The following is a 27,307-nucleotide window of genomic DNA, read 5'->3' as shown; positions in this document are numbered from 1 at the left end:
ATATATATATATATATATATATATAGAGTGATTTTAGGAGTTTTCATATATTTCCATTGTGTGCATTTTTTTGACATGAAGCTTTTTATACTACTTATTTAACCTGGAAAAAATAAAATATTAATCAAGTTGAGTCAAAATTACGATATTTTTTATATTTGCTCACATTTACCAATTATATTTGCTCACGTTTACCAATCACATATTCATATCTACTCTAATAAATAAGGATATTTTTGCCACATGTCACATTCTCACTCATTTTGCCACATGTAATTTTATGATAATTTTAAATTAAATTTTATTCCACATATCATTTTATGGGTTTTCCATTTTATTAAATTTCACATGATATTAAATGTACTAATAAATGCATATCAATTTCATTAATAAACTTTCTTTTAAATTTCAAAATTATCAAGTTAAAGTTTTATTGGTTTCTTTTATTTACTTATCTAAATTATTTGTTTAAATTTAAAAGAGAAATAAAACACCTTAATTTTTATAATTCAACATTTTTTCATTTTTCTTATAAATTCAAAGTTCTTAATGTTTAGAATTTTATATTTAATTTTTATTTTAAATAAACCCATGTAATACATGGGTCTTACACCTAGTAGAATAATAACTTCGATAATATGTAGCTAAATTGACATGGATCCATAGAAAGTAATCAAAACGAATTGAATTTTACATTATCCAGATAAATAATGATGGAAAGAGAAAGACATCAGTATCTTTAATCTTGTACCAGAAACACCACAAAATCATGTTTCTCATATGCACCAAGTTTCTGCAAATAAATAAATAAATAAATAACACTAATATTGTGTCCCACAAGGATTATATACCAATAACTTCCACCAATGTTCTAAGCTGTTCGCTTTTAATTCGATGCACATGTTATTGGGTTAGTATAAAAAATGGCATCAAGCAAATTGGAATTTGCAACATTAAATTTTAAATCAATCCCTGTTTTATAGGCTAAGTTATGCAATCTTGTAGAAATTGCTGAACAAAAACAACCGGAACATAAGAATTACTTACATTTTCTATTAAATTTCCATCACCATGGCCATTGCCGCCTCTCTTATGCTCTTCAACGTCAACTGTTAACTTTCCAGACCCTGAAATCGCCATTGTAAGTGCACTGAAACATAATTTTTCTCAAAAGGAAAGGAATAAAGAGCGAAAAGCTAAAACTGCTTATATTTGAGGATTTATGCATATAACTTGATAACAAAAAGGGATCAGAACCTAGGTATATGACATGAGTTGGCTGAACGAACCGCTGGTGGGGGTAATCGATTCTTGCCAACTCCATGCGTTTCTTTGTAATTTATTTCTCTTCTTTTCTTTCCATTCCCTCCCATCTTTCTGCTGCTATTTTCTAGGTTTTAGGCCGCATGGGTTTTTGCTGGTTTGGGGGTTGGGTTTGATTTCGTGAGCCCTATGGTAAAAGATGATTCCTAATGTGACATCAGAAAAGAAGTCCAGATAAATGTACTGAAGAAAACAATTAATAAAAAGAATGGTGAATTAAACCTGTATTTGTTAGGGATGTTCTTGATCATAACTGCGTTTCATGAATCTGAAATTCGGGGACGCTCGAACGACGCCAATATACGAACCCTCGGATGGCAGATGAGGAGGGGAAGACGGAAGGATCGAGAGATAGATGCGGTGGAATTGAAATCAGAGACAAGGATTGAGAAAAGGACGAAAGAGAGGAAGAGTCGATGGCGGTGGACGAAGAAAAAAAGGAGTCGGTGAAGAAGTAGAAGAGAAGCGGGGAAGTAAAACCGAGACGGCTGGAAACCACCTGGTATTGAGCTCGGCGGCTTGAAACCTTTTACTGTTCATAAGTTTATTTGAAATTTATTGTATGAGTAATGCTCGAAGGTTAATGCGATGTATTCCACTTGATTATTGGTATATCGATTGTCTTGAAATAATGTAATAATTACCCTTCTTTTTTACTTAATTTTACTTTCTCTTAAAACTATATGGTGGTGGTGGAAGCGACGGTAGTAATGGGTGATGGTAACGGTAGTCGGGTGGAGGTGAAGGTGGTGGGTGATGGCGGCAAATGCGGTGGTTGGTGGTGTCGGCGTCCTTAACATGGCGTGAAGATCAAGTGACATCTTCATTCTTCAATACTTAAAGCGTTTGATGGACTGGTCCAAAAACAAAAACTTAAGCCCAAAAACTCAACCAACCCATAATTATGGACAATCCGGTAGAAAGTTGTTGACTATTTAAAATAAACTTGTGTCCAGGTGTCCTCTCTCTTGAAAAAAAATGATATGATTATTTAATAAAAATAAATTATATTATTGTTTTAATATAGTTTTCTCTCTACAAAAAAAAAAAAAAAACCTTTCGGATTAAACCTCTACTACGTATTTTGAATAACTAAATAGCAAGAAGTAATATTCCTCATTTTTGGTATCAACGAGCATACTCTCATGTTCATTCTTTTTAAACTTTCTTTTAGAATAATATGGAGGGATTCCAAGGCTACGATTCACCACCCACCTTCTTGCTTCTCACTAAAGAAAAGAAGATTATACCAAAAAGATATCCTTTGCTTTGCTTCATCTTAGACATTCGAACTACTTACTTATATAACCATCAAAATACACAATTCATCATGCATATGATTTATTCTTTCAATTCAAAAACAAGTAAACGTCATTGAAAACAAGAAAAACAATGGGGCTTCTTGCAACAATCGCTAGACATCTGGACACGCTAGTCGGGTATGTATTTGGAGCTGTATTCGAACAATATGAAAAATCTAACCATCATTTAACTAACTTGTTTTGATTTTGTTAATTTGATTCAGGCCTGGAGTAATGCTTCTTTACCCCTTGTAAGTTAGCATTTTATATATGTTACACGAAATCATCTAGTCTTTAAAAAAATGTTTATCTTGATGTGGAACTAATGATTATGATTGTACAAATTTATAAAAAGGTATGCATCCATGCTAGCGCTCGAAAGCTCTACACCAGAAGATGATCAACAATGGCTCACTTATTGGGTTTTATATTCGTTCATAACCCTCTTCGAGCTTTCATTTTGGAAAGTCCTCCAATGGTAATTTATTCAATTTCAATGCTTCTTGAAGTTACGTAGGGCTTCATATTCACTTGAAATTCGATAACTTTGGAAATAAACAGGCTTCCATTTTGGCCCTACTTGAAGCTATTGTTTTGCATGTGGTTGGTGCTACCTGGAATCAATGGGGCAGCATACATATATGCGAATATAGCTAGAAAATACGTCAAGGTTGGGAGCCATGTAAGCTCAAAATACCCCGAAGGACAGCGGAAAGTCCTTCAAATGATGAGCCTCGATGCAAGGAAATCTGTCGAGCGTTATATTGAGAAGTATGGCCCTGAAGCATTTGATCGTGTAGTCAAAGCGGTAAAATCATAACCACACATTCCTACTTCTTCATCTATCATTATAACATAATCATAGACATTCAATAAAAGTTTCATCATCTTTCTTATTTCCAAAAATAAAAGAATCAAAAATTAAGAATTTGCCATCTGTAAAATATCGTAGATAAGTTTTTGAATAGATTTTATTTTTTATTTATTATAATTTGTTGTTTGGTTTGCAGGCTGAAAAGGAAGCAAACAAAAAATAAGAAATATGGCCTACTATTTATATTTGAGCTTGAGCTTTAGAAAAGATGTTAATGTTCTAATTCTTTGGTATTATTTATGTACGAGATTCAACTATTTTTTTTAATGTTTGTTTGTTTGTTTTAATTTCTCTTTTATTATAAATTAATTTAAGTTGTTTCACATTATGGTTTCTCATAAACAAAATGTTGGTACACAGCAGTGCTTATTTACATGGCGGATCTATTGATTTTGTATGCTCACGGTGAGATGAAAAAAAAAGTAATGCTCATTTGTTTGTATCGCACAATGCACCATACACATGTATAACAAACTTTATTAAACAAAAGAGCAATAGATTTTTAATTAAATGAAATCCACAATAATACAAACAAAACTTCAAAAATCAGCAACAACTACGTCTTGTGTATTCTTTGAAACATAAATATCAATTATTTTTGATAGTCAGGACTAGCTAGAAACAAATTTTCAACACTTAAAATTACTAACATATTCAATTTTTCTTCACCCATGGTAATTCGGGGATATCAATAATTTTAATTTCAAAAATCTTCTTTTCGCAAGTAACATATTTAAAAACATACATTCTTTACAAAGTCCATCATTTGAATAAATTTTCAAGTAGTTTCTATTTAATAAGCTAAATTTACTGCAAAATATATGACTCCATAAATAAGTATTTAAACAACAATTTTTTAATTCATCATTAAATAAGAAAAGAAACGAGAAATTAAATTGATTCCTATTTTTTATGCCTACAATTATTCATACCCAATAAAATTATGACAATTGTCATCATTCCATATTTTCTTAACTAACCCGTTAAGACTATATTAGGAATATATCAAATACGATTAAATTGAATAATTATTTATCATAATTTTAGTGAGTAGGAATAATTGTAGGCATAAAAGGTAGGAGGTAATTTAATTTCTCAAAAAAAAAAAAAAAACTAACTTTGATTTATTAAATAAAAATCCAAAAAAATGATATAAAATATTTTATTTGTTTAAATCTACTTTCTATTGAACAATTGTTATATCCACAAGAACAATAAAATAATTTTTTTAAAAAGATTGATGTTTATTTTCAATATTTGGAATTTTATTAAATTGTTTTTTTTTTCAATGAGATGTTTTATAGGAGAATTTAGGTTCAATTCTAACATTCGCTACAATTCCGTTAGCTTCACTAACAACCAGTGTTTTAAAAGGCGCGTCATGGCGCGCCATGACGCGTTATGGCGTGTTATGGCGCATGTTTTTTCGTTTGAGACACAGTTTTTTGCTCTTTGTTATGTCTTTTCAAATCGGAGATACAAGTAGTGTGGTTTTTGTTAACTTTTTGTTATTAGTTATTGATCTAACACTTCTAAAAAGTAGTTATATTTAATATAAATTTATATTTATGTGGTAATATAATTTTAAATTAATACAAAATCACCGCCTTACATCACGTCTTGAAAAACGCCATGGCTCGCCATGGCTCGTTAAGCTTGAGGTTTGGCCTTGCCGCCATGCCACGCCTCACGCCATTTAGAACCTTGCTAACAACACATCCAAACATATTCACTATATTGTTCAATTCTAATATTCTCTGCAATGAACTAATTTTATTAAAGCTCCTCGTATTTCATAAAATTGAGTTTTTAGTTATTAACATTTTTAATACGACTTTCCAAACAAACATCATACAAATATCTAAGGGTTAGTTATTCACATAATATTCAAGTAAAACATCATATCTCTTTGTTGGAGCTAAAAAACGCATCATGCATAGATCCTATTAAACTTTATAATTTTATATAGTTTGTTTTATATGCTTTATATATAATAAGTTGTACATAATCATACCACCATCATATCATATCATCATCCACACCATATAGTGTTTTAAAATAAAATTTATAAGATATGAGTATGAGAATTAGACACAGGGATGAGAATATAATCACCCGTCCTTATATATTATTTGATATGTACCAAAAAATGTGTCCCCCTCGTCGGACTGAGAAAGTGCATTTATCTCCGGTAACACAGAACCGGAAGAAAAACTTGAAGACGAAGTAATCTGGAAGGTACCCGTTGGCCCGACAGATCATTTCAAACGCAACCACTTTGTTAACTGCGTTGGGAGTCAACATCTGAAGGCTACAACCATCATTCTGGAGGACCTCCTCCTGGAAATCCGTTAGCGGAAAGCGTATACAAGCGTCTAGGGTTTTCAGATAAACCCCAATCTTACTAGGGGAGGGGAAGAGATGCTGGAACCAGGAAAGGGAAACTCCACACCCTACAAGGAAGACAAACCATAAGTGATCGCCAATTGACGATACTCGGCGGTGGATGGAATGATTCCGGGAAGGCTTGCCATGAATGAAAATAGAAGATGAACGCAAAGAGGAAAAAGAAGAACATATGAGGCAAGAGAAACCGTGCAGAGACCCTTAATAAGGAAGTGGAAGAGGCGGGACATTTAAATGTCTGGCACAGTGATATAACTGCCAGTCATATCTCGCAGTCACGTCGCCATTAAACACGGAGTGACGGATAAAGAAAAACTGACACATGTCAGTTAGTTAAGCCCAGAACGCCGTAATTAGCGCTGCAACGTTGCGACTACTAGACTGGTGGACTTGATGGCGTGCCTAGGGCAGCACAGCAGAACCACGTCTAGCCCAAGAGCCGGGCACGCCAACTAAGCTCAGCCCAGCAGGCTTAGCGCCCGCTGGCGTCCCCGGGAGCAAAGCGCACAGGCGAAAGGCTCGCGCCCACCAAGAGGCGCTCCTGGCTCCAGGACAAAAGATACGGTCAGGAGACAAGCAGGAGGATCAGAGCATTATCTTCTGAGCCATTGAGAGCGCTCTAGCGGTTGAAGGCGCACAACCCTCCAATCAGCGCCTCTGATCTTGTCTCCCCAAAAGCGATTATATCTGGTACGGCTCAGGCATGAGCGCTAGGTATAAAAGGATGTGCTCTCAGACCTACGAAGTGAGTTCTCTAAGCTTTCTAGAGAGAATACACACAAACCCTAAAATACCCTCTAACTTGACCGTCAGAGCGTTCTTCCAGGAGTCCCTCCCGGAAAGCGGCTGACGACCTCTGTTCTTGTGATCTTGCAGTGATAGCTAGACGATCGAGAGAAGTTCACGGAAGAAACCAGAGCAAGGTCGCATCATTACATGAAGTAGTATTTGGATTTGAAGCGTTTTGTTTAAACTAAGCGCTAGAAGCTTGTAGTGTCAAACGAGACTTGCTGTTCAAAACGGAGCGTTTTGTCAAACGTTAGAAGCTAGAAGCTCTCAAACGCTTCCAAACGCTCTGTTCCGAACACATATCTAATCAAACTTCTTGTACCCCACGAGAATTTAGTCAAGGCAAAGCAAAAAACGAAAACCACACATGCAATTATATTTACTTGAGTGAGGTCTTTAAAATTTACTATGTAAAGTACAATTTTATTTCAAAAAAAAAAACAACAACAATCATACTTCTAAAACTAAAGGCATTATAACACGAATTACAATTTATTAAAATATTTTAACAAAAAAAATCATATTTTTTATTTTAAAAGCAATTCCTGTGACTGCACAAACCGCATCCAAACCGCGTAAACCGCCCACACCAAACCGTATCGCATTACGCGGTTTTAAACATTTGTGGTGCAGTTTGCCGTTTCAAAAAAACTCAATGTGTATATGCGGTGCGGTTTACAGTTTTACCTATAACTCACACCAAACCGCACCGCGGACGCTCTAACTAGAACCCAAAAAAACTTTTTTAAGTAATCATCCTTAGTTTGGTGATTGAAGTGTGATGTTACCTATTAGGGATGAGATTTAAAACTGAAAAACCGGACTAGAATCGGAATATCTAGAACCCGTTCTGGTTCCGGGTTTAAAATTTGGTTTCATCCGGGTTCCGGGTAATTCGAGTTTGGGTCCATCGGGTCCGGGTAAACCGGGTCTGAGAACCGGAACCGATGTTAGGAACCAGAACCACTTTTAGGGGCTGGAACCGGTTTCTGTGAAGCGTTTAAAACATGTATATCTCATTCGTTATAACTTGGATTGACATACAGTTTTTTCCGACCCGTAGTTTAGAGTTTTTACATGATTTTAAACTAAAATTTGTCATTTTTAGTTTTATATTCATTGATTTACGCTCTCCCAAAGTGAAGATATCAAAGTTGGAAGTTTTTAGTTTTTCAGCATTTTTGTATTCTGTGAAAGTTTTAAAAAATGCATATCTAACCGGTTCCGGGTTTTCTGGGTCCAGGTCCATCCAGTCCGGGTTTGGACCCAGTTTCATCCCTATTACTTATGATGATGCCATTGGTTAGTCTCCGTTAATAACTACTACAACCCCAAAAAACTTACAATTTGATTGGCGACCTTTCCTCTCCCTTATGGACGTGCATTTTTTTTAATCGTAACCTAATTCGAAGAAAGGAAGCAATAACAATAGCCAGGTTAGAGAAAATTAGTTGTTTAAAATAGAAACCGGTTAATAAGACAACAAATCGTATCATTTTTTATATTTTCGGATAAATATTAAAAATAATTTTTATGGGAACAATATTCCAAAAATTTGGAAGTTAACTGATATATATATGCTTATGTTTTATAGGTAAGATTTGTTTCGCGTGGATGGGACCAAAACCTATGGTGTACGTGACTGAACCTATCTTGGTAAAAGAGATGTTGGCTAATTATTATAAATTTGCGAAAGCAAGAGGAGGAAATCCTATAATAAGAAAGCTAATGAAAGGGGTCATTGATGCTAAAGGTGACAAATGGGTCAAACATAGAAAGATTATCAATCCTGCATTCCATGTTGAAAAGTTAAAGGTTTATTCCCCCTTCTCTCTATCAATTACAATATTGAAAAAGAAATCTAACACTTCTAAATTTGTATACATTTGTCTGTAGCTTATAGTACCTGCATTCTATACGAGTTGCAATGATCTGGTAAACAAATGGGCGGAGATGCTCACCAAAGAAAGCTCCTGTGAAGTTGATGTTTGTCCTTATCTCCAGACACTTTCTAATGATCCAATTTCACGTACAGTATTTGGTAGTAGTTTTGATGAAGGAAGAAAGATATTTGAACTTCAGCAGGAAATGCTTGAATTGGTTATAAAGTCAACACAGTCAATTTACATTCCAGGATCAAGGTGAGCATGTTAGATTGTTTTCGAGGATTGGTCTAATCATGTTATGATTGATGTTTTTAAAATAAAAAACTATATCCAATTTGTAGTTCAAGTGTATTTCCTAATTTTTACTCTTGAAAATCTGACTTGTGAGCTATTAAACACGATCTTGTAGCCATTTGCCAATAAAACACAACAAGAGGGTGAAAGAGATAAACCAAAAAGTCAAAGCTTCAATAAGAGGTATTATTGATAGTCGACTTGTTGCAATGAAAGCTGGGAAAAGTAGTAATGACGACCTGCTAGAAATTCTTTTGAAATCAAATAATGATGAAATTAAACAAGAGAGTAATAGAAACTCAGGGCTAACAATCGAAGAAATTATTGAGAAATGCAAGCTATTTTATATTGTTGGACAAGAAACTACAAGAAATTTATTGGTTTGGACTATGATTTTATTGGGTCAACACAGTAACTGGCAAGAACGTGCTAGAGCCTAGAGATGAAGTTTTACACATTTTTAGAGACAAAAAACCGGATTTTGAGGGGTTAAATCATCTAAAAGTAGTAAGTATTTCCATCATTATGAAGACCCTATATTTGCTTCAACATTGTTCATTTATATATTGTACTAATTATTGTGTGTAACAGGTCAACATGATTTTTAACAAAGTTCTTAGGCTATATCCACCGGTTAGGACGTATGGTACACAAAGAAAACAAATTAGGAGACATAATGTTACCAGCTGGAACTCTCCTCCAAGTGAGTACTATCCATTTACATAATGATCCTGAAATATGGGGTGATGATGTGAAGGAGTTCAATCCTGAGAGATTCTCTGAAGGTGTGTCAAAGGTGACTAAGGGTCGAGCATGTTACCTTCCGTTTGGAGGAGGTCCATGTATATATGTTGGGCAAATTTTTGCTATGTTAGAAGCGAAAATGGTGTTTGCCATGATTTTACAACACTTCTCTTTTGAAATTTCTCCATCATACTTGCACGCCCCATATCTTGTTGGCACACTTCAACCTGTAAAAGAGCAGTAAGCTCCTCCCATTGCGATTGTTCCATACCTCCCTTAGGCTTACGTCTAATAGAATGGGTCTCTAAACCAATCAAAAAACGATCCCGAACTGACGCCTACCTATGCACATCAAGCGCAAAAATCCTCTGAAACCTCATGGAAATGGGGGAGGTACCACACCAGACATCCATCCAAAAAGAAGTAATTCTCCCGTCACCCACACAGATCGGACAAAAAGACTGAAGATCAAAATCCCGATTCCTCAGAATACGTAAGGCATGAATAATACTATTCTAAGGACCCGAATAAGCATTTTTAGGAGTAAGAGAAGAGCACTATTAAACGAATACAAGCTATCCAATCCACCGTCTGCTCTACTCCCCGTCACTCTATCCCATCTAATCCAATGCATACATCTATCATCACGATCCGCACCCCAACAAAATCTAGCCCTAAGAGACTCCAACTGCTGGATAACTGTAATTGGAACCGGAAAAATAAACATCAAATAAATTCTTAAGCTGCCCAATACAGATTTTATCAGAGTAAGGCGACCACCAAATGAAAAATAGTGTGCCTTCCACCCATCCAGACGACTCCTAAAGCGCTCAATAACTGGTGATCAAGCGGAAACTTGAGCCATGTTCCGACCCATATGCACACCTAGATGAATGAACGGAATAGAATCAGCTCCACAACCAACATGATTAGCAACATTCACAACCAGAGAAAACAGGACTCCTACACCAATCAATTTGCTTTTAAGCAAACTGATTTTCAGACCTGAGGTGAGAAAGAAGCAACACATGATACGAACAATCATGTTAGTATTCTTTGGATCCCAATTTATCAGAAGCACCGCATCATCGGCATAAAATAAATGAGAAATCTCCATACCACTAACACTGATCCCCCTGAACGCATTAGCCAACTGGGCCCTCACCAAGGCGACATGGAACCCTTCCATAGCTAAAATAAATAAGAATGGGAACAAGGGATCTCCCTGCCTAAGGCCTCTGATCATTTGGAGCTCAACAGTAGGAGAACAATTGACCAAAACAGAAACTCTAGAAGACCTCAACATCTCTAAAATCCATCCACACCAGATTGGCCCAAACCCCATAATTTGCATCATCTCTAGCAAGTAATCCTCAGAAAAAGAGTCATAAGCCTTTTCAAAATCCACCTTGAAGATCATTAGGGGATGTTTTGCAGCTTTTTTCCAAGAGACCACTTAATTCAATAAGAATGGACCATCTAAAATCTGTCTACCTTTAACAAAAGTAGATTGCTCCAAGCTGACCACCGAATCAATAACCTCTGCTACCCTCTTAGCTAAGAGTTTGCCAATAATTAACTAATAGGTATGAAATCTTTAACAAATTTTAGGTCTCTAACATTCGAGATCACAATGAAAAAGGATGAATTACATCCCTTAGGAATGGAGGAATGATGATGAAAGTGAGAGACAAACACCTCAATGTCAACCGACAAAAGATCCTAATATCTTTTGAAGAAGCCAAAAGAAAAACCTTCTGGACATGGAGTTTGAGATGACCCACAATCCCAGACCTCCCTTTTAATCTCTTTGCAAGAAAAAGGAGCAATAAGAAAACCGATCTAAGACACGAAATGAGTATGAAAATGGCTCGACTGGGTCTTAAGCTTTCTACCCCTTTGCCTTTTAGAAAGGGACTGATAAAAATCCTGAAACCGATCCTTAACAAGCATCGGCTCACCAATCCACAACTCATCCCGCATAACACCACGAATGGCAAGCTTTCGTCTCTTACGATTAACAGTGTCATGAAAAAAGCTAGAATTCTCATCACCCTCAACACCCCACTGAATCTTCACCTTCTACATTAAATCAATCTAAGTGAGGTGCTGAATATATGATGATTCTTTTGCAAGAGTGATTCTTTGTTCCCGCAAGAGATTCTAGCCATCATTCTCCATAAGACGTTGATCAAGAGATTCTATGTTCTCTTGAATCTCAGATCTTTTCCCAAACATCTGAGTCCTAGCATAAGAGTTGCAAACCCTCAAATTAGATTTAAGATGGTGGAGTTTCTTCTTAAATCTAATCCAAGGATTAGCATCTTCAGAAGCCCTAACTGGATGACTCCAAGAATCCATGACCACTTCATCAAAACCCTCCATCTCCATCCATGAATTAAATAATCAAAAAGAAGTAGGACCATAATTGACAGCATGCTCCACCATAAGGATAAGTCGATGATATGGGATATTCTTCTCCAACACCATACCTGATAAATGTGGAAAAGAGCTCAGAATACCAATTGAAACCAAAAATCGATCCATTCAATTAAGTGTGCCTCATCAATGAATTGATTAAAAAACCTCCCATGAAATTGATACCCCCAAGAAAGAAACAGTCAACTGCAAAAGGTTGTTCCATAATTGTCTCTTGCACTCTACATTGTGTGGGGCATAAATAGAGATAAGCATCACTTCTAAACCAGACAACACACAAACAGCCTCACTTGCTTCAAACCACTTAGAAATAATAACCCTTTTTTGAGAAAATCATTCGGGTTCCAAATAACCAAAATTACTCCCGAAGCTCCTTGAGAAGGAGAGAAAACATGAGAAAAACTAGTGTTTTCCCAAAACGAACATACCACACCCAAGTCTAAAGTTTCCATCTTCGTTTCTTGAATTGCCAAAAAGTTAACCTTATGTTTATAACACACGATTTTCACCCTACCCCTTGAATATTTATAGAGATACAATTCATGGGTATCATCTTTTATCAACATGACCACCAAAGACTTCTGGAACTCGAGAAAAACAACCACCCACAATAAATCCCTCATCATCTCCCATATCTATAGTTTTCTTAGCTTATTCTTGGATATTAAAATTTGAAAATGACCCTTCTAAAATTCTTTTTTTCCCATCAGAGTTATCATTTTTGTAATTAGAAAACCCTGGTGGGTGAGAGAGTTCCTCTTCAGAAACATAAATCCTCGACATATGACCAAGTCCCCCCTTAAAACCAACCCGATTAGGGTCCAAGTTTTGAGATCTCACAACATATTTTAGGACATGACTGCATTTGACAACAACATTATCAGCATGATCTGCATGTTGTTGAGAACAACAGAGGAGCATCAGAAGCTACTGTCGAGGAACCAGCATGTAAACAATCAGTAGGATTTGCAGGTGATGTGGGTGGTTTGCAACATGCATAGAATGCTGCTATGATCGGGCTTATTCGGATGAACAGTTGAAGCATAGAACTCTTCAGCACAAGTCTTAAAGGATTGGTTTTTTTCTTATGTGATTGGATTTTGAATTCCAAATGTAGTCTTGGAACACTTAACATCTTTTTCCATTCTTTTCAATGTATCATAAATTCCAAACGGGTCGGTTGAAGTTTCTTTGTTAACTTGAAGAGATTGAACACTACCATCATCTTCAAAGAAATCTTTCTTATTACCAATACCATCATCATTTTTTGTATTAGAAAGGCCCATATACCCCCTACGTACCGAATAATGAAATCATCAAATCCCTCATTCATGCAAAGCATATGGAGAAAAGTAAGAGTTGGGAAGTCTCTCACTTTAACAAGCCATGCACGCTTCTCTTTCTCCATAACAAAATCCCCAGACACAATGTCAATAACCTCATCAGTAGGATTATTCAATTGAAATTTACCCATACGAGACCTCTTCTTAGAAATAAAAACATCCACAATTTTATCCATCGACCACAGACACGCCATAGATGAATGCTTAAAACAGATTCGGGGAAGTTCGTTACATAAATAATTGAAATTTCGGGACTTACATGTGCCTTATTACGAGACTCTTTCTTATGATTAGACTTCAAAATCCAACGCCACTGACCACTTTCCATTGAATTCCTATACATGTTTACGTTACATTTAAAAGAGAATTCAAGATTACAAGATGAGAAAGCCTTCGTCAATCGATCAGAATCCAACCCCCCCTCATTCTTAAGATGGATCAGAAATCAAGAATTTTGCTTCTTGTGTGTTACAACGAACTAGAAAACCAATGCAAAAGTAGAAAATCAAATCAATCAAAAACCCACGCACAGATCAGTTCTAACCCATCCCTGGTGGCGTTTGATCCTGCCAGAGAAGAAGGGTCGGGGTCGGCGATCGTCAAAATCAAAATCCGAAATCATCTACGACACAATCTTATATGTTTTTATATATATTATATAGAGTTTTCCTTCTCTACGTCAGGGAATGTTATGGAGAGTAAATCAAGACTTATAATATATCTTGAAATATCCAATTTGATTTTTTTCATTCTCTTCAAATTCAGTTGGGTTTTGCTGATCCTGGGTCCACGAATTGGTTCTTGAAACTAAACAATAACAAATTTTCAGGTCTTATATTTTGAAGTTAAAAAATCTCTCTAAATTGTATTTAATTCATGGTTTAATCTGGTACTAACCTTACAAATAACTTTTACGATTCTATAGATTTTCCCTTTTCTTTTAAGATTATCTCATTCGACAATTAATACATATTTATATGTCTTCAATTTCTTTTGCTTTGCAGTCGTGGGAGTTTATTATTCATCCTACAAAAACCAAAGTGAACTTTTGCATGATCGAACTGCCTTTTGGCGGCATGAGCATGAGCATGAGTCCAAACTCTTCTCCCCTTTATCAATTATGACACCTTTCATGAAAAATCACCCTTTTTAATACATACAAGTATGATACATGCTTCGATGTGTGTATACATATAATGGTCTTCAGCTGATTTAACCGTTAATAAAAGTCTAACCATAAACACTGTATATGTGAGCACTTTAGATTCATTTGATATTGTCCTTAAATCAAAGGTATGTTATATGTGTAACAAGGGTAATTATCGAAAACAATTGAATAATTTGTACACATTCAGCTGCTCATATTGGCTAACTAGTTATGAGACCTATATATTACATTAGTTAATTTTTTTTAAAAATAAAATAAATATAAAGATCAAAATATTTAAGAACTTTGAATTTATAAGAAAATAAAAAAAATAATGAATTATTATAATGTAAACGGTTTATATCTTTTAAATTTAAACAAATAATTTAAGTAAAGAAAAGAAACTAATGAGCTTTAATTTTGAAATTTTTAAAATTAAAAGGAAAGCTTATTAATGAAATTAATATCCATTTATTGCAAATTATTACGTTAAAATATTATGTAGAAGTTAATAAGATTGAAAAACTCATAAAATGACATGTGGAAAAAAAAATTCAAAATAACCATAAAATTACATTTGGCAATTTGAATGAGAATGTGACAAGTGGGAAAAACAAAACTTTCATTTATTAGAGAGAATATTATGGCTCTAATCTTGGTAATAATTACTATCAATCTTAAGCATTTATGTTGGTTGTGGGGGTAGTGACGTGTTACCTTGTAACATTCATCAAAGAAAATTGTTACAATGATGAAATTACTAGGGATGAGCTTCGTGTATTTACTTTTGGAATCGAAACCGCCTCAGAATTAACGATTCTGGAACTAGAACCGCTCCTGGTTCCTAAAGTTATGGAGTTGCCTTAAGTGGTTCTGGTTTCGGTTCTTATTTTTTCGGACCCGCTACCCGTAGGAATCAGTTTATATATATATATATATATATATATATATATATATATATATATATATATATATACACACACACACACACACACACATACACGCACACACCTACCTTAATAAACATTTAACCTCAAATACTGAATTTTAAGAGGTACAAAACTATATGCAATATCTACAATAACTTTATTCATTAAAAATCATGAATCTTATTTTGGTCAATGAGAAGGTCAAACAATGTTTCAAAGTTGCTTAATTACTGGTCTATAGGAAGAATTATTCAACAGTTTACAAAATTTTGTTGCATTTTCTCTTAGACAAAATTGAAATAAATGGTACCTGTGGTATGCATTTTTTTTTGGGTTTTAGTCCAAATCCCGGGTTTTTTGGATTAGTGGTCCTTTTGAGCTAGTTTCTTTGCGGATTTGGTCCCTCAGTAAACTGAAATGACTGTAATGCCCTTCTAATTTATTTTTTATGTTTTTTTCTATTTAATTTAAATGACAAAGAATATATATATATATATATATATATATATATATATATATATATATATATATATATATATCAACTTTTTCGTCTCCAAAAACTTGTTCTTCATTTCTAAAGCCAAGAACAGACAAACACATATATCTAACTTTTTAACCTATTTCTGCAGGAGTAAACCGGATCTTCAAAGCTTAAATACAAACAAGAAAACCCACACCCGATTTCGGTTCTTGGATCTAAATCTGGATATGAGAACTACCAAAAAACCTCCATTGTAGCCACAACTTGTAACCTAGATTTGATGAAGTTGTCTCCTTCAACAACACCCTCCTCCAACGAATCTAACTTTAAGATGACATTACATGTTTATCTTCTTCTTTTTTATTGTTATCGACTTAAATAGACGATCGATTTTTGGGGATATCAGACGATGTCATTTGAAGTACAATTTTTCCTATCTAAATTACTAATTTCTCGTTGACTGTGCTTGTAGTTGGATTTATCACTTGTTAATGTGCAAAATTGATGCAACGATGATGGATGGTGCAAAGTCGGCAGTCGTTCTACGCCGCCACCAATGGTTTCGCCACGTCGGCAGCAACAACATCAACATGGCTATTGTCTCCTTCTCACTAGGTCTCATGTTATCTCAAGGGGTTTCAAGCTTTGGCTTTGTAAACCCAGTTGAAGAAATCCTTCTTAGCAACCATTGTTGTCGGTCGGGGTGACGCATATGCTGAACGATATCCATTTCTAAGACTTGTTTTTGAAACATACCGGACCATCATCATTGTCAGTCGAGACCTTTGCATATATGTGTTCATCACTATGTGTGTTTTTGGGTTTTCGATTTCTTTTCAAGATTTTGGGTTCTTGAACATGGGTTTTTGAAGTGCCTCAAAATTGATTTTTTATGTGTCATACCCATCTGCAATCAATTCAAACATAGACTGTTGATCATTGAGCCCATTCTCGATTTCTTGGGGTTTAACCAATACACGAAAAGCCATTGCTACGCCTCCTTCAGATCAATAATCATTGTATTGGAATAGTTCCATTTCTAGTCAAAGTGAAAATAGTAGTCAAAACGAGGATATCACAACGAGTGATCAAACTATACCAAAAAGTTCTACTCATATGGGTGTAACTCAACAATACCGGCATTTGTGGGTTCAATGCGAAAATTGTTATGGATTAAATTATAAGAAATTTTTTAAATCAAAGATGCATCTTTGTGAACAATGTGGATATCATTTGAAAATTAGTAGTTCAGATAGAATCGAACTTTTGATCGATCCGGGCACTTGGGAGCCTATGGATGAAGACATGGTCGGAAGTTCATCTTCAAAAGTGAAAAACTTATGAGGAGTTGACCTCCACCGGAAACTAATCAGAAGTCAACCACCAAGGTTGTATAACACAATTTAGTAATTTGAATGTAAACGATTCAAGATCTAAATTTCTTAAATTTTTTATTATCTATGATTCAAGTTCTGAATTTAATTTTGGGTTTGGGTTTTGAAAAAGAAATTGTCTTGAGAGAGAGAGAGAGAGAGAGAGAGAGAGAGAGATGGGGCCTCTATTATTTTTTTAATTGTTAAAATAAATAAAAAATAAATATTAAATTTAAAAAAATGAAAGAAAAATGAAAAATAAATACCCCAATGGTATTATAGTCATTTTAATTTTCAGATGAACTATTTTCACATACAAACTAGTTTAAAAGAACCACAAATCCAAAAAATTCATAGTTTGGACTAAAACCTCAAAAAAATGCATACCACATGCACCATTTTTGCAATTTTGTCTTTCTCTTATCCCCTATTCTCGGGCCTATATTTATGCTTAGTAATCAACTAATCATATAAACATCAACACCATCGCACAACACCAATTCACCTCCCTCGCACTCTCTATTGCCTCAAACGATTTCAATGTCTTCCAACCATTACCTTTGTCGTCGCCACCGCTTCACCACCAGTAAATCAGGTTTGTTTCCTTTTTAACGTTTGGTCTTCTTCCTTACAATTGTCTTTGCAAAGTTCAATCAGTTTATTCTTATCTTTCAGGATGTTTTAGAGGAAAACCGTCATCAACCATAACACCATCCTTTTTCACTACCATCACACCACCATTGCACGCCTCCTTCCAGAAACCTTAAAAAACCTTAGATCTATACTTATATGCCCTTTTCTCTTCCGCTGCACACACACCTGCAAACAATATCGCATCAGATGTATTTTCTTTCTCTTCATGACCAAAATAACCTTTATCTCTCATTCTCCCTATCGTTTCTCTGACTATGTATGTTTGTTTAACGATTTTTATGTATAGGATCTGTTTTTCGGGTTGTAGAGAGAAGATGCTTGAAGCAAAAAATAAAGGTGTTGTCAATTTTAGCCACCGACTGTCTACTATCCTTCCCAAAATCGGTTTGGTGACCCCCTTCTTTCAAGTTATTTTTTTGGTAGAAATGCACCCCTTTTCTCTGAATCTCTTTTTCTTCTTCTATTTGATAATTTCAATCGTCTTTTCTTAAAATGACGGAACCAGCCGATTCTACATAACCTTTTTTTTTTCCTATTTATAAGTTCTTTAACCAAATCTTAGTTTGTTTTACTTCTTGCAAATACATGTTAACAATGTGAGGTAAGCTCATTACATTGTTGATAAGAGGTTATTTTATGGTATGCTACTGTTTGTAGCATTAGTTTTGTATCCTCATTTTTTGTATGCTATTATATTACCTTTGGGGATTGCTTGTGGATCTCATGTTTTGTTTATACCATTGAAGACGCTGGTTCATGCTATGGATTCTACATCTCAGGTTCTTGATCTATGTGATGCTGTTAACTATGCCACCTCTATTGTTGCTTACATCAATAAGGTATACTTTTTGGTTGTAGATCTTTCTTTTTATGAAATAATTTGTGGGATTTTGATGATGTTGTAGGTGTGAAGAACATGTTATTCTATGACAATGAGCTTTGAGAATGAAGATGGTGAACAATGATTTAGTTTAAATTTACAAAAATATCAACATATATAGTTTATATGCATGATTTCCTATTGTATTTGGTTTAGATTTACAAAAATACCCTTAAAATTTTGAAAAGAATTGGAACTGAATTCACAAGAGATTTCACTAGCGTATTAGAGAGGTAATTGTTACTCTTTCTTGATATTATTATTTCAAGATTTGATTATGGCTAAGGGCCTAAGGCAACAAATAATTCATTTTTATGATATGATTGGCTACATATTCTTGAAAAAACATGGTTTAAACAAGAATTGGCAATGTACTTCTGGTCTTCTGGTTAAAAGGTAACTAATTTTTTTTAAGTAATGGACTAACTAATGCATTATGTATGGTATTTTGGTAGGTCTAGCAGTAATTGAATTTACGAGTGATGTTTTTATTGTTTTCTAAACATCTAGAAAAGAAACATGATGATAGATGAGGCAAAGTGAATTTAGAGAATGATTATTCATTTTACTTTACTAGTGAAACTATATTTCTTGGATGGTGATTTGAATAGCTTGCAATCTAAAGCAATAAGTTCACATTGTAGTAGAGATTGTTTAATTGTTTGCAGGATGAAAGGGTTGATGCTAATTTGAAGACCGAATATTGATTTAATGCTTAAGGAGATTGTTTTATGAGCAACTTCGGATGTAACTTTGTGGCTAGAGAAACTAAAAAGGCTATATGAATGAGTAGTTAGAAAGTAGTAGGATTTTGTATGTATCAAAGGGCTATTGTCACATATACACTTTAATTAATTTAAATTCTAATAATATATATTTGTAAATTGTAAATCCAACATATATCCTACGTATCCGGTTATAAATGTAGCACCCCTTGGAATATGACTATTAATATAGTCGTGTTATCTATCATTGCTTTTGGTTTTCTTTATGTATGAGGTAGTTACAAAATGAAGAAATAACCATAATAAGCCCATCTTGGAGGCCCATCCTTTCATGTATGTGCTATACCTAAGTTGAACTCAGTCCGCTTCACTATACATGAATCCTTTCCTTTATTCTAATAAAATAGTATATTTGTGCCACGTGGCTTCTTCTAACCTCCTCCCCGCATTTGTTTCCCGCTCATTTTTTTCTAAGTGAAATGCCTAATATACCCCTTCCTCCTTCGAACACGATTTACAAGAATAACCTGGAAATGATACAGATTGGAAGAGATACACTGATAATACTTTCCAACTTCAACACGAGATCTCAGCTCCAAAATTACCGAGATTTCCTTTTAATTAGCAAGATCTGCATAACTAATAAAGGTAATCTTGCGAAATCCCTCATGAAATTCGTCCTATTTGTTCTATCAATTAAACTCAATCCTATGAAATCAAGAAATCCAAAAAGAACAACTTAAATCTTATTCAAAAACTCCGATGTATACCCTAATATGCCCTGATCCTTTAAAAACTCTGATGCATTTTACCTTAAATCAGGATTACATTCAATTTAGCGCCATAAATCTCGGTAAATCACTGCTCCAATGGTCGCTGGTAATCTGCTTCTTCTTCTTCTTCTCTAACTTAGACATCTGCTTCTTCTTCTTCTTCTCTAACTTAGACATCTGCTTCTTCTATTGATTTCATGTAAGAACAATTTTTTCCTGGTTTTCTATTTATACATGAGTATGAGCAAATTTTTTGTTTTTTATGCACAACAGGTGTTTGATTAAATGCTTGAAGCAAAACACGTAATAACATCTGGTTGATCCTTCCAAACTACATGAAATAAGTTTTTAGTTGTGGGAACTAATTTTTATTGATTCTTTGGAAACAAAGACCTTCATTTATGTGCAATTTCTATATATATGCACCAGAAATCAATACCAGATGCTGGATCTTGAGGTAAATTCTGATAAAAAGATAGGAACTTAATCATTGATTGAATTCATCATTCTATTAATTGGAATTATTTACAGATTAATTTGGTTTTGTTGTAGGGAACACTTGTGAAAGATGCATTTGTCAGCAACAATTTTCCTAAGGGTATATAATCAGGTGGTTTATCTTTAGAGAACCTATGTTTCTTTTAACTACAACATTATACATTATTCTTTTTTACTAACTAATACATTGTACTTCACCAATTGAGTAACTACCATATTATGATTCAAGTTATAGTTTAAAATTTTATTCCATATTATGAAGCAAATAAGCAAATGACAGCTTCTCCAACAGTCAACATAATTTATTCAAAACTCGTGACAAGGATAGGGGAAGGGAAAGAAAGAGAAGCAGATTATTATTGGGAAAGTGATTATACACTAGCCGTTTAAATATGTGTGTTTGTTAGACCGATTTAGAATATATTGATCTAATTTTGTCTGTATTTACTCCGAATCGATTCGATTTGGATCGACTTAAATTGTAGTTTTATTGACAAAAGTTAACAAAATTAATGTAACCATGACTAGATTCGCCATTGACAAGAATCCTCGTAAAAATCCAAAATGTATAACATCACCAATTTTTTTTGAATTAATGTCATATTTTATCATTGCATTTGTATTTATTTGACGATTTCTATATATGTTTTTTAAAAACTCTTTTTTATTAAGGTTCATTTAAAAGCAAATATTTTTTTTTCCGAATTTCAATATTGCTTATTGAACTCCAGGCCTCTTTTTGATTTTTTTTTCTTGTCCAAAATTTGAATTTCAAAATATATATTTTTTGTCAAAAAAAATATACTTTTAAACGTAACATATAACTAATTCAAAACAAATTTGAACTACTCCAGATACTGGCAATTTTTTAAAGTGTCTATTTAAAGAAACAATCTAATTGTATAGCGAGCAATTGTGGAATATAACCCCAAGGCGGTAAAGTGAAAATTTTCCATCAATAACTACTCTTTCTCATCGCCATCAGCCCATCACCACAAGGTCCACGGCTGCCTGACCTCCCCCACCGACGACGTCTCATCAACCAAAAATGGAGTTGAGTAAAGAGCTTTACGTTGCAGGAGTATCGTTAGGAGTGATAATAGTGTTAATTACATGGAGAATTCTGGATTTGTTGTGGTTCAAACCAAAGAAGATCGAAAATTTCTTAAGAGCTCAAGGCCTGAAAGGAAACTCCTATAGATTCCTCTTCGGAGACTTGAAAGAGATGACACAGATGACACGACAAGCCAAATCTAAACCCATCGATTTCAAAGATGATATCGTGCCTCGGGCTTTGCCCTTCGTTCATAAATCTGTTGTTGCTTATGGTACGTGTGTCTGGTCTCATCTCATCTTGAGCTTTTTAAAGATTTATATTCACAACTAAACTGGTAACAAGTTTTCACTAATATACTATAAGATTTTACTCTAATTCTCGTTTATAGCGTTTTAGTCAATATAATTTACTTGTCTAAGATGCCTAGATCTCACCCAAGCTTTCCGATTATGAGTTGCCACTTTTTTTTTTCTACCTTTGAAAAATGTAAGTTATCTTAATTAGTACAATAAGCTTCTTTTTTCGTAGAACTTCTATTTAGAATTTATTTATAAGTTACATAATAACCATTGTTTATTATGTCGTGATTAATCTTTAAAGTATATGCGAATTTTGTTTGCATTTTAATTGTTTTAATATCGGTCTAAATCATTTTACTATACATGCAACGAGAAGCTCTTAAAATAGTTGGAGTTTCGATTGCATTTGGTCGTTACTTTTGAGTAAGTAGCAGTATTTTGTTTCTATTTTGTCGAATAAATAATTGTTTTATGTGATATTACGTATTTCTATCGTTTGGACTAAATCACATTCTTGTAGATAAATTAATCAACTGAAATAAAAGATATAGGGAAATGTGAAATTAGAAAATTTATATAAATAACATGATAAATCGAAAATCCAAATTATTTGATTAGTGGTTAGTGGACCCCGGAAATTGACATAAACCTAGGTTCTAGATTGTGGACAATTTCAAGCCGGCTGCACTTGAATCTTACGTCCCCCAAGGCAATATAATTTAGGTAAAAACTAATAAAGTAAAAACAGAATTTTCTCAATTTATTTTGCTTATTACTTAGAATGTTAATTATTAACGCTTTTATTATTATTATTATTATTATTATTATTATTATTATTATTATTATTATTATTATTATTATTATTTTGTATATAAATATTTTTTTTTGTTTTCTTGTACCATTTTTAGTGGTTATCATATATTTGGTCGGTTTTAGCGTTTATATAACCTTCTAAAATAATCATTTAATTTTTATTTACTGTACATTGTTTTAAAGTGGTGGATATGATCACTCACTTCATCGTATTTTACATGTTATATCCTTACCACATTATTTTCCTCTCATTCTCTTCTCATCCTTCTTAAATAATAGAAAATACTCTTACCACACCACCTTTCACTTTATTAATTAAATTTGTTAAAATATAATTTAATAAAATGAAACTATTTCATTAATTAAAAAATTACATACTAAAAAAATACATTAATAAAGAAACATAAATGAATCATAGTATAATGTTACGTCACATCTAATAATCGTCAGTCATAACGTCATTATAATTCTCGTCTGAATCATCTACAAACATTCGAATTGTCATCTATATCGCCGAACAAATCGTCGCACCAATTATCAACAACACGATTTACATGAACATTGAAGACATGTTCCACCAAATTAGTGCAAAGGCCAAAGGTTGTGGTGTCCAACTTGGTTGTATATTTTCCTTTTGTTCATCATGTATTCCAACGTATCAATACTCACTCATTCGAATATTGGTAAATTCTCATTTTCATTGTAGTGACTAATCACATTTCCTTTAATTTTTATAATCATGTTATACAATACGATGCATGCATACATCATGTTGCTTATTCTTCTTTGCTCGAATGATCATGTCGATATTGTGAGTACCTGTCAACGTCTATTTAGAACATCAAAGACTCACTCGATATCCTTTCTGCTGATTCTTGGGCAGACTTAAACATTAATCATTTTTCGACGTGTGGACATGAGAATGATTTCACAAATACAACAAACTCAATATATATCTCATTAGTAAAGTAATACTTACGCTTGTATGATGCCTTATTTAATTAAAACGGCATATCATACGATTTCCCAAGGTAGATGCTGTTGAATATCGATGATTGGTTTAGACCATTAAAGTCGTTGTTGGCACTCGATGGTTCAATAAATGCATGCCATGTCTAAAGATCATATGATGCCAATGTTTCTGAAATTATTATCGGTTATTGTTGATCATCTAGCATGGACTGACCGGGTCATGCAGTAGGAAACATTGACCACCCCCACTGCATACAATTAATACTATTAATCATTCCAAGGAACTCATGCTTGTTTTCATGTGTCACATAATTGGTGGACGTCACTAATTGTAGGCTTGGGTAAATATCGGCCATGATAGAGGATAATCACAATTTTAGCAAAATTGTATAGACATTCTCGTGTCGTTCACTATGACATCCTCAAATACTCATCTCATGAGTCTGGCTCCATTTCGAATGTTATTTGACGAATTGTCATTGTACATTTTTGAATCGGAGAGAAACCTTTCTTACCTCTTGCGTCCCACTTCTATTGAAAATATGGAAATCGATTCTTTACATCATCAACAATGTGTAGAATAAATTTGTTAGTATATACTCTATCATCATCAAAGTAGTTATTCACAAGATGGTTGTGCTTGGCCTCATGGTTTCTTCGAAGAGGAGGATTTCTAGTTTTTGAACATGAACTTGCAACTTTATTTTCTTGTAGATACATGAGTGTTCTTTGCATAACGTTCCCAATAAATGCCGATATTTGCAACACCAACATAATCGATGAAGTTGTAACATCCCAAAAATAATGAGTAAAAACTTTATTTTAAATAAGTTCAAACCATGCATTCATTGTTAAAGAAGACGATCAGAGTCAAAGTATTCGCAAAACATTAGAGTAATTTGTATACATTCAGTGCATAATTAAAACTCTAGGAGATGCACTGCGATCAAGTCGGGTTGTTTCTTTTGAAAATGGAAGTACCTGAAACTAAAACATAAACTATAAGCACAAAGCTTAGTGAGTTCCCCAAAGTACCACATATTATACATATACACCAGCTCAATGTTGTACCTAGTCTATTTTACCCTCAGGTCTATTTCACCCCTGAGTATATTTCAAATCAAATGTCAGCTCAAGGCTATATCGGGTCTATTTCACCACGAGTCTATTTCAAATTAATCGGTATTTTTCAACCGTACGGGTTTATTTTACCTCCAATTCTATTTCACCCCTTCGGTCTTTTTATACTGGTATCGGGTCTATTTCACCCCTACAGCTAAGCATACAATCATATCAACAAGAGTCACAATGACAACAATCACATATAGACATAACAGTAAGTGTCACAAGGACAACTATCATCCTACACATATAATCCAGTGGGTCGACATTGGTGCCTTCGACCCACGAGTATAATGAAGGAACTCACCTCTATCCGATGACAAACCAATTTATCACTCGAACTACCAAAACAGAAAATCCCCGCACTACTCACAAATAAATAAATCTCAATCCCTAAATAGATCATAATCCATAATCAAGGTCCTTTTTCCATAATTACAACTCCTTAGGTAAAAGACCATGTTACCCCTCCAAGCCTAGACTCGGCCAAATATGGTTCAAACCCTAAAATGACCCAAAAGTGACCAAATTCCCTAACCGGGAGTACTGCCATGCGTACACCACCCCTTCGTCGTGTGTACTAAGCATATAAGAAAATGGGGTCATGGTCGAGTACGCCCATCATACAAATCAGTTAACAAACTTCATTTTTAGGTCTTATTCCCTTAAGACTATATGTCCAAATCCTCAAGTCTAAGCCTAATGGACGTCTAGAGTCATAAAGTTCCTGAATTTATGACATAGTATGGCTTAATAGAGCCCAACACCCGATTTAAACTTTCTAACATATCAAAATGACCAAGAGCTCACTTAAAAGTGATTAATCCCTTAAGACTTTACCTCCAAAGCTCATATCTAATTCTTATGGGTGTCTTAATCAATAAGGTCATCAACTTGATGCCTTTGTATGGCTCCATGAAACCTAAAACCCAAATCTAGCATACTAGTTTCACCAAGTGGTCAACAACTCATGTATGGTTGGTCCACAACCTTCAAGATGCAAACTTTATGCATAAGGGACCTAAAAAAACATCAAAATGAACAACCCAAAACCTCTGGAGTAGCATTTACTCACAAGAATCAACTCATGGGATCAAATATGCCCAAAACCCCCAACTATTCTTAGATCTAAAAAAAGAATCACCAAGCTAAGAACTTTATACCTTCTGGAAGATGGTGAAGATGAATAGATTCTGGATCCAAAAGCTTAAATCTAGCCAATGATCCTTCTCCAAGCTTCTTGTTCTTAATTATGCACCAAAATCTCATAAAAAATGCTCAAGAGGATCAAGAAGCATCATTTGGAGTAGACATCTGTAAAAGGAAGGTAGTTTTAGCTAGATAAGAATAATCCTTAATATAGCAACCCAAAAATGAAATATTAAGGCTAGGATCCATCTATATAATTCACAACTTAGCAAAGAGATGTTGTAATCTAATTGTAAAATTTATAAAGGTATGTAAATGACGATTTACCAATTCCACCAATAGAACACGAAATTTTAAAAGGAAATTAAGTTTTGATGAAATTTCTAGATCTTTTGAGATTCATTGAAACTATTCAACGACATGTTTAATCTCAGATTATGCTCTTTTATTTGTGACTGGGATATCGAGGATCACAAACAAGATGTAAATAACCAAGCAAATGTGCTTGGTAACCTCATTGTCATTTATCATCTTAATTGATGTGCTGGTAAACCACACATGCTCCATAAACAATGATAATTTATGAGATACCCATTAGAACTCTTTATTAGTCCCTATTAGTATGTCGGTTAACCACACACGCTCCACTAACGACTTATATAAGTTTAATGTGCAATTTCATGGGTTAGCATACAGACTCACATTTTTTTCTAAAGTAACTAAAATTGGTATTCTTAATAAAAGGTTTAGTTACTTTTAATTCATTATACTTATTAATGAGAATTAATAGTCCTATCAAACCCGTTCAGCTAACGACCATCCACTAATCAAGGAAGCGGTGGGTGAGAGTAGACACCCATTCAACTACCATTTTAAAGGCAACTTCCTTATACCCCTTTATAGATTACCTTCGTGAATGAGGCGCACTAGTGGTTTGAATGACTTAGTCTTATACGTATAGTAATAATTAAACTTTTAATTTTACATATAGTATAAGGTGTATTTTAAAAAGTGTCAAAATACTAGGTTTATGAAT

General features: G+C 34.1%; 2 protein-coding genes and 2 long non-coding RNA genes across 4 annotated transcripts in view; 2 read left to right on the top strand and 2 right to left on the bottom strand.

Moving 5' to 3' along the window:
- Positions 1-617: 617 nt before the first annotated feature.
- On the bottom strand, positions 618-2,095 carry LOC145068982 (uncharacterized). The gene is made up of 4 exons (XR_013689196.1): positions 1,546-2,095; positions 1,258-1,469; positions 1,048-1,127; positions 618-793 (listed from the first exon to the last, which is right to left on the bottom strand). It is a non-coding gene; the product is annotated as an uncharacterized LOC145068982 (long non-coding RNA).
- A 547-nt stretch (positions 2,096-2,642) lies between these two features.
- HVA22F (HVA22-like protein F) lies at positions 2,643-3,821 on the top strand. Its single transcript, XM_079015915.1, has 5 exons — positions 2,643-2,762; positions 2,849-2,875; positions 2,980-3,102; positions 3,186-3,432; positions 3,635-3,821. The coding sequence occupies exons 1-5, from the start codon at positions 2,716-2,718 to the stop codon at positions 3,659-3,661; spliced, it is 471 nt and encodes a 156-aa protein (XP_078872041.1). The 5' UTR covers positions 2,643-2,715; the 3' UTR covers positions 3,662-3,821.
- Positions 3,822-8,407: 4,586 nt separating this feature from the next.
- LOC145066285 (uncharacterized) lies at positions 8,408-12,781 on the bottom strand. The gene is made up of 2 exons (XR_013688721.1): positions 10,623-12,781; positions 8,408-10,502 (listed from the first exon to the last, which is right to left on the bottom strand). It is a non-coding gene; the product is annotated as an uncharacterized LOC145066285 (long non-coding RNA).
- Positions 12,782-21,866: 9,085 nt separating this feature from the next.
- The window catches only part of LOC145067683 (cytochrome P450 CYP72A219-like), a 36,404-nt gene continuing 30,963 nt past the window's right edge, over positions 21,867-27,307 (top strand). The window contains exon 1 of the mRNA XM_079014766.1: positions 21,867-22,187. Within this exon, the coding sequence (XP_078870892.1) occupies positions 21,908-22,187 (280 nt within the window). The 5' untranslated portion in view covers positions 21,867-21,907. The remainder of the gene's footprint in view (positions 22,188-27,307) is intronic.

This window comes from Lactuca serriola, chromosome 8 (assembly GCF_051521515.1).
Source record: "Lactuca serriola cultivar US96UC23 chromosome 8, Lser_US96UC23_V15, whole genome shotgun sequence".
In the NCBI taxonomy this organism is placed as follows: domain Eukaryota; kingdom Viridiplantae; phylum Streptophyta; class Magnoliopsida; order Asterales; family Asteraceae; genus Lactuca; species Lactuca serriola.
This window is presented reverse-complemented; position numbering and strand designations above follow the sequence as displayed.